This window comes from Sycon ciliatum, chromosome 3 (assembly GCF_964019385.1).
Source record: "Sycon ciliatum chromosome 3, ocSycCili1.1, whole genome shotgun sequence".
Lineage (NCBI taxonomy): Eukaryota > Metazoa > Porifera > Calcarea > Leucosolenida > Sycettidae > Sycon > Sycon ciliatum.
In genome coordinates this window covers 21,660,175-21,668,710 of record NC_088645.1, presented here as the reverse complement: position 1 = coordinate 21,668,710, position 8,536 = coordinate 21,660,175, and the positions used below count along the sequence as shown (strand labels likewise).

Below are 8,536 nucleotides of genomic sequence, written 5' to 3'. Positions count from 1 at the left end.
AGCTACTCCAGTCTCTCCGGAGGCGTGGGTTCAAATCCCACCGCTGCCACCAGTGTTAGCTCCCGGCTAATGAAGTCCCCTCACACCACAACACAAGGGTTTTATAGTATTGAAATATGGAAGTATTTCGACAAGAGTGTAAACAAGAATGAAAAGGAGAACAGGACTACGACAACTCAAGACTCAAGACTAGACTACAGAACCACTGGAGAATGCGCTCTTCTATACGTGGGTGGCTCTCATTGCCAAGGGCAACGAGCGGGAAATACGAATAGTGAGTATGTACGTCTTTGTATAAATACACCTATTACACATGTATGTCAGATTTGTTTGTATAAACTACGACGAATGTCATATCTGGTCCTTGCGAGATAGTCAGTCAACTACACAACCGATAAAAAGGTTGTCTGGTTGTGTTGTACAACTTCTCAAGATATCCAACCCTATTAATTTTTATCAAGAACCAGAACGAGGCCATTACTGTCGTCCAGGGGATGACCAATCAACTTTCCTGGAATGGCTTCACGAGAGTTAGAGATAGTCACTTGTTTGATTTGTCCAACGCGCGTGCGCGTGTGTGTGTGTGTGTATGTATGTGTGTGTGTATGTATGTGTGTGTATGTGTGTGTGTGTGTGTGTGTGTGTGTGTGTGTGTGTGTGTGTGTGTGTGTGTGTGTGTGTAAACTGCAGGTACCTGCTTCTAGTCCCATTGCTGCACCAGAGCGTACATCAAGTTCAGTTTCTGCCACTGCCTCTGCCACTGCCAATGCCGCTACCACTGCCAATGCCGCTACCACTGCCACTGTCAATGCCACTGTCAATGCCACTGTCAATGCCACTGCCACTGCAACAAGAGTAAGTTAACTGTTGCAATCTATTCCTTATTAGGAGTTATTGTCTGTAACATGCAAGCACCACCCGACATGGCCTTAGCTCCATTTATCCCTGGATGGACATCATTCACCCACTATAGTTAAGAGCCAAGTCAGCAAAAGTCCAAGGAATAAGGAGTTAGTGTGACACCCTGTCCAGGAAGGATTTTTTGACGGATTTGGAATGGCATAACAACCAGTAACTGATCCCTGAAAACCAGAATGTGTCAAAGTTGTCCGTTCAAGAGTTATGGCCTATTCACTAAAATTGCCATGGTTACCATAGCAACGTACATGTAAATTGCCTCTTTATAGCTGAAGAGACATGCAATATGGATCAAATAGATAATGAATGGCTGTCAAAGTCATAAATGAAGATAGAAGTTCCCAAAACTGCCTTCAAAACATTATAAATGTCATCAAAAGTGAATTATTTAATACTAGTGTGATTTGATTTGGTATCATTATTACATTGTATGTAGAGGTAGTATCGCAGTTACTTATCAGTGAGAAATTGCTATGTGGTGACCAGGAGCAGAGCTTGACACTGGCAGACAGAAGTACAAAATTAATAAGAACTGTTCAGTATTCTTCACAAACAAGGAATGAATCTGCTCTAGGTGCGGAAGGGTGAGTCGTCAGGCAAAGCTGTTTCAAGTTTTTTTTTTCAACTAGCAATAACCACGCCTCGGTTGGACCTCATTGGCTATGGCACTACCACTGCGCTGTTGCAGCTCTTCGCTAGTCCTTTTCTCAATCCTCCAGCGACTATGTCTGTCAAGCTGCAGCAAAAGCGCTGGACCTGAAAGCTGTGATGGCCACCGGATGGAAAGGTTGTAGCACACCATCAATGGGCAGCGGGATCTGGGATACCAGGCTGAGCAGCAGCACATGCCTCATGAAAGAGCTGCCTGAAAGGTGGCTTTGGCTCTACTGATATACATGTAGTTATGGGAGTCTTGAAAGGGGGAAGACTCATGGATAGCCCACTGGAGTCATGCAGAGGAGCTGTAATCGTGCCTCATTGACAGATCTAGTCACTGGAGGACAGAGAAAAGGACTAGCGAAAAGCCGCAACAGCCTTGCCTGACTACTCACCCGAGACCAGTTAATAACATGACAATGCGGTCTAACTACAATTCGAAGTGCTCATTTTTTCGCTCTTTCTTCGCTTTGGCGTCGTTCGCCCTGTGTGTTGACGCTGTTGGTGTGCCTACTGGAGATGTGTTAGAGCTAGGTCTCAGGTCGTTAATCTAATGGCTCAGTGGCCTGTCAGTTTTGTACCCTGTTATCGCACGTTCTGACTGCTTATCATCTTGTTACAGTCGTGGATAGTTGCTTCATAACTCGTTTCTATGTGATTCCTTGTATTTTGATTGTGCACCTCTGCTGCTTTTAGGCACAGGCCACAGGAGCTGCAAGCACAATTGATTCATCTGTTGGTAGAGGATATCATGTCTTACCTGCTATGCCAACACCAGCACAGATTGCTAACATCAACAAACGCAGAACGGTACGATTGGATGAGTCCATTGTGTTTTCAGACTTAGGGGTAGCAATTTTAGACAAGTTTGAATACCAGATGCCTCGAAGCACTTTGGAATAAGTCTGGATTGTATGTATACCTTTCACGGGTATAATAAGTGGTGTGGACGGGTAGTCGGAAACCCGTTCTACCGTATACACGGGTACAGGATAGTACCCGATAACGCAAAGTCGCAGATGACATCATGTACAGTGCACGTGTACAAATTCATGTAATCATGGCAATACTCCGCTTGTCTACCCAGTGAGTGCGTTTGATTATGCCCGCGAATCGATTCTTGAATGGAATCTCGCCGTTCGATTTCATGTCATGAGTCCTGGAATCGATTCGGAATCCATTCATCCTATCCACATGGGGTGATGTGAATAGCCAGGGGCGATTCATGAATCGATTCATGTATCGGTTCGCGGGCGTAATCTAACGCACTCAGTGTGCAAGGGAAGGAGTGCATTGTGGTTTTGCTATGGAAACATTACCCGATCGGGTACCTGTGCTACCCGTGGAAAACTATCCGAACCTGATACCCGAAGAAAATGCTACCCGACTCAGCCATAGGTATAACCCTAAAATATATCCCCAAAAACCATGGAACTTGCGATGGATTTTGTATCTAATTATGGCAAACAATGGAAAGTTCTAGGACTATGGGTGAGAAACAGAGGGAACGAGTGCTAGGTTCAACTCCTGCTTGGAAGCAGAAGGATTTTTCTGAGACCCATGAATAATTGGAAACTCCTGGCCTTGCCCGAGAGAAGCATGGATGCAGCGAATGGGATTCTCCATCTTTGACCACTATAATGGTGAGTCTGATGTGCTCCCCTTCAGAGGATGCATCTGCACCGTGATCCTTGACGGTTGTGTAGTTCCTACCGATGCGGGAAACTCGGCCTCTAGCCTAGCCTCACACAAACCGCGAATTCAGTTTTTGATTTCGAATTTGTGGCCGAAATGCGATATTTAATATCAGTATGCCGTCATTTTGCGGTGTGTATGTGGTGAAAACAATCGGTCCACAAGCTCTCACTAGACATCTTCGTCTTGTGCTAACAACTAACAGATTACTTTCAATAGCATCGAGTTCAGCAAACTTCCGGGTACAGCCAGAGGCAGTATAGCGGAGTTTGCCCGCGTCAATAACTTGAATTTATGTTCTGGTTAGAAAAATACCAACCAGTGTCTGCTCCAGGACCAGGTTAGCCAGGTCAGTGACCCGATTGGGAGGGGGGGGGGGGGCAGGGTTACTTTGACCTGGTTAAAAACAGCAGTCACTTGTGACTGACCCTTCGAGATACTGCTGAAAAACTGCCAGATTCGGCTCGGAACGCTGTGAAATTGGCAGAGCCATACAAACCTTATGGCATGCACTTCCTTGAAGTCTGCTCCATTTCTTTATCTACATACCAAACATGAATGAAACGTACTAGAAAAAGCACCACCCTCTGTAAAATATTCGGCCAGCACTGCCTGCCAAAGGCTACTGGTGACCCAATTCACTGCGGGTCGCAGTACAGCTTGAAAAATCCTTCCGCTACCAAGCAAGACTTGAACCTGGTACCTCTCATTTCTAAATCATGGTCTTAGACCAACCGACTGTGCCTACCGGCCTATCTTCCGCAATGGTCACCTTTTACATGTATGTACATAATTGTCATTAGAGTAGATTTGCATTCATTTCTCTTCATGTATCTTATTATGTGGGTTTTGTGTGTGTATGTGTGAGCGTGTGTGTGTGCGTGTTTGTATGTGTGTGTGCTGTGTGTGTGTGTATATTTCTGTGTGTGTGTGTGTGTGTGTTTGTGTGTGTGTGTGTGTGTGTGTTTGTGTGTGTGTTTGTGTGTATGTGTGTGTGCGTGTGTGTGGTGCGTGTCCCATATGGTGCAGTGGTATGTGCAGTCGATTTCCAATCGAGAGGTTGCGGGTTCAATTCCAGATGATTATGGTCACACACGTCTTTCTTCTCTTTCTCATTCTCCTAGCTCTTCTTTCATTCTCCTCGGTGGTTACCAACAGCCAGTGTATGCCGGAGTATGTGGTGTTGCGTGTGTGAAAAAGAAAAGAAAAATAGGGATTCGCTGGCCCGAAAAAAGCCACTTCAATCAGCTGTGCGGTGGATACCAGGCTAAAAATTAGTGGCGGCAAATTCATCAGCCTTGCAAGCTGTTGAATGGTGTAATCCCAGCACAAGTTGCTATGTCTAGCATAGCTGTTCGCTATCATCGCTTCCGCGATGCGCATGTCTGAGGTATGAGGTGTGGTGTGTGTGTGGGGGGGGGGGGTGTATGTGTGCATGTGTGTGTGCATGTGCGTGTGTGAAAGTGTGTGTGTGTCTGTCGATGTCTGTTTTGTGCCTGTGCGTTATCTGGTTTGTGGTTTTCTTTCATTATGCAGTGGAACAAGTTAGAAGTACAGCAGCATGGCAACCATGCCAAGCTCGCCACGTACAGTGACAAACTGGTTGCTGTGTGGCATGTTGGCGTGGACGTCACCAAGATCATGAAGACATCAGACCTGCAGACATGGCACAGTATTGAGCTACCAAGGAAATACAGTAACTTGGCTGGCCCATCACTGGCATCCCATGGTGATATGCTGTACATGCACTGTGAAACCTACACCAAGACATGGATTCGCACCACCAGGATTGTGCGGTCTATCCTGCAGTACTGCGACACACCAGATAACGGTGATAGCGGCCGTAGTAGTAGTAGTGGTGGTGGTCAGTGGACCAAACTTACGAACGTTCAGCACGCTAGCTATCCCTGGTGTACTCTACATGTATGTGATGATGCTATTTCTCTGTATGGTGGCCAGCATGGTGATGGAACACAGCACAGTCATGTTAGCACCTATTCTCTAGCTAGCCAGCAGTGGAGCTCTTCTTCACCATCCAATGCTAGCCTAGTATTACCTTCATTGCCACAACCATGCAGCGACGCATCACTTGTCCTGTTCCCTGATTCACTGTACATAGTTGGTGGTGTTACTGGTTGTTTTCTCAAACACCATGATGGCAGGTGGGTGTCCACCACTCCACCTGATGGTGTTAAGCTGGTGGGTAGCGCAGCATGCGCACTGTCTGACCATTGCATGGTTATTTCCCCCTACACTCCTTCTGCTGAGTGTGTTGTATATGATATTAATTCATCTGGTCAGGTCTATCCACTACCAGCTATGGTTGCAGATAGTAGGTTCACTCCATCTCTCATACTGTTTGGCAGTACCCTGGTACTCAGTGTAGCTGGACGTGGCCATAGTCCTGGTTCTCTGTACACACTGGATATGAGTGTGTGAGTGTAGTGGGTTACTAACTACAATCAATCACTGATGATGAGTGCAGTATGCAAACCGTTATGCATAATACTTTCTCTTTTCCATCAGACTGTTGATAATATCAGTGTTTTCACATCACTGCGGCTGTCCAGTAATTTTGCTCCAAAATTTTTTGTTCCAAAAACTAGTTTCACGCCGCAACGTCCCCTGTCCATAATACCCAGACTGACAAGTACATGTATAAGTGAAACTCACTCTCATCTGTATACTCCGTTACTGTACTCTGGTACCTCCGAACAACTTCATTGTGTGTGTATGTTGGAGTGCTTTTGCGGAAAGGGGGTGGGGGGGGAGGGGGAGGGCAAGTGGAGTTGCATCATGCATGATATCCATGTTTGGAGTGACAGTTCAAGAGGTTGTTCATTGAACACCAGCTTAAATCCTTGTCTCCATCTTCAGATTTGTACTTTGCAACTGTGCTACACGTCTCTTGAGGAGGCAGACAGACAGACAGACAGACAGACAGACAGACAGACAGACAGACAGACACAGAGACAAGGAAAGAAAGAGAGAGAGAGAGAGAGAGAGAGAGAGAGAGAGAGAGAGAGAGAGAGAGAGAGAGAGAGAGAGAGAGAGAGAGAGAGAGAGAGAGAGAGAGAGAGAGAGAGAGAGAGAGAGAGAGAGAGAGAGAGAGAGAGAGAGAGAGAGAGAGAGAGAGAGAGAGAGAGAGAGAGAGAGGGAGGAGGGAGAGGGAGAGGGAGAGGGAGAGGGAGAGGGAGAGAGAGAGAGAGAGAGAGATGGAGAGAGAGAGAGAGAGAGAGAGAGAGAGAGAGAGAGAGAGAGAGAGAGAGAGAGAGAGAGAGAGAGAGAGAGAGAGAGAGAGAGAGAGAGAGAGAGAGAGAGAGAGAGAGAGAGAGAGAACGAGAGAGAGAGAACGAGAGAGAGAACGAGAGAGAGAGAACGAGAGAGAGAGAACGAGAGAGAGAGAACGAGAGAGAGAGAACGAGAGAGAGTATAGTCGAGATAATTATTGTAGTAGGTTACACAAGATGACCATGCCAGGGGGGCAACCCCCACCTCAGCCGACAAACGCCTCTCTCTCTCTCACACTCACACACACACACACACACACGCGCGCGCGCATGCACGCACACCATTAATTACTAGTATAACGATTGTACTGACAAGCCGTTTCGATTAATCGGTGGCCTATTCACCCTGCCGCGTCAGCTGATGTGTTCTTCCACCTCCGATTTTCTTGCGTTTGTGTTGTTCCATGAAACACTCTACTTCGCACTTCTTGAAGTACATGCCGGCTTTGACGGCAGCAAGCTTGTGGATTGTTCCAGGACCGAGAGCCAAGTGCTGTAGCAATACATTATCATCAGTCTATTTAATACGTTTTACAATGAAGTCCCAGCATGTGGTCGAAAGTAGAGCACCTTGCCAGATGTGCTCCATAGCCAAGGACTGGGGACGGGGTTCAGCCACAATGTAGTTTGGATGTGGAAACATCGGGCTCGGGACGAGTGTGGCTGGTGTACACCGCCTAGTGCTACGGGTTCACTACTGAGTGCAACTAGAATAGCGTTACTTGTGGTTTGGGAAAGCCAAGTCAAAAAGGACTGGAATTAGTTTGCCTCATGAGTTACCCCTGCGTACATCATGTACATATTCATGTACGCAGCATTGTTCATCGTATAACTGTTAGTCACTTAGTGTTACTACTGTAGTTGTACGAGTACTAGTACTACTGTAAGTAGTGCTGCTTGCCCGTAGAAAGTTCGACTTCTGTGCCATGACGACCGACGACGACGATTGCCACTTGAAAGAAGTAATGGCACAATTGAAACCAGGTTTATAATTACGTTATTGGATACAGAAATCAGAATCCGTAATTCCAGCAGGAATAATTTAGCTAACGACGTAGATCTACGGTCGGTATGACGCCAACACTGGCAAGAGGCTGGCCTGCAGAAGCAGACGATGAAGGCTGGCTCGGTGCAGTCGTATACATTGTCGGTGTACGTGTGCGTATGCATGATTCATGTTGGTGACTCAGGTCCAAGCACCGCACTTTGCAGGTCACGGCTTCAATCAGCGCTATGCCGCTGGCCAAAAATGCCCATGATGGGCCATGTTTGCCACGGCTCTAAAAACTGCGTGGGCGCATTGAGTTGCGAATAGAAGGCCTGACACGAGAGTTCTGACTGAAGTGAACGTCTGGACTAGAGCAGGGCGAACTGTCAAGAGCAGGCTAAATCGTGACAAGAGATCTGTTTCCGTAGGCATGGCGAAATGGCAGGCTAGCACACGATTGTCCGTCGCGTTGTCACATTAAGCAATCAAGGCCGTCAAACACTGTACAATTTTATTATGTGCAGTACCACATGACAGTCCCAACAGCGTGCCGGGATCTTTGGGGTCTAACTCTTGCCTTGGTTGGTGTTCGAGCACGCGTGCTTCGTGCTTATGCCTTTAGTTCATTTCAGATCTGTTTTGCGTTGACCAAAACCATGAAAACGGGTATGAACAAAGCACACAACCATAAAAAAAAGTATCATGAATATGGCCTACTTCACTGCACTTGGCATGCATGCTTTTCCATTGGCATTGATTTTCAGTAGGATGATGAGGTCTTGTGTTGACAACACGGTTTACAGTCAGTGCTAGTGGGAGTCTGGACTGGAGTGACTCTTGTGACACCAGCCAGTTCTTGAGATGTCATGCTGTGCATGCTGAGGGTACGAACATTCTACTAGGCACACACGCTCAGTCAACCAGTAGAATCTACACTATTATTTTTTGTGTCGCCGTGCGTGCGGCACCATATCGTCGCCAGACGCAA

General features: G+C 46.7%; 1 protein-coding gene and 1 pseudogene across 3 annotated transcripts in view; one reads left to right on the top strand and one right to left on the bottom strand.

Annotated features, from left to right (window-relative positions):
• Nucleotides 1–5,965, top strand: part of LOC135811727 (serine/threonine-protein kinase WNK1-like) — a 20,845-nt gene extending 14,880 nt beyond the window's left edge. For 2 of the 3 annotated variants that reach the window (XM_065324966.1, XM_065324965.1), the window contains exons 6-8: nt 691–855; nt 2,272–2,385; nt 4,807–5,964. In XM_065324966.1, coding sequence (XP_065181038.1) covers nt 691–855; nt 2,272–2,385; nt 4,807–5,709 — 1,182 coding nt within the window. In that variant the 3' untranslated portion in view covers nt 5,710–5,964. Of the gene's footprint in view, nt 1–690; nt 856–2,271; nt 2,386–4,806 lie in introns of all 3 variants that reach the window. The other variant, XM_065324967.1, reaches the window with a different exon arrangement.
• On the bottom strand, nt 1,440–1,604 carry LOC135813201 (U4 spliceosomal RNA; annotated as a pseudogene).
• Nucleotides 5,966–8,536: the final 2,571 nt, after the last annotated feature.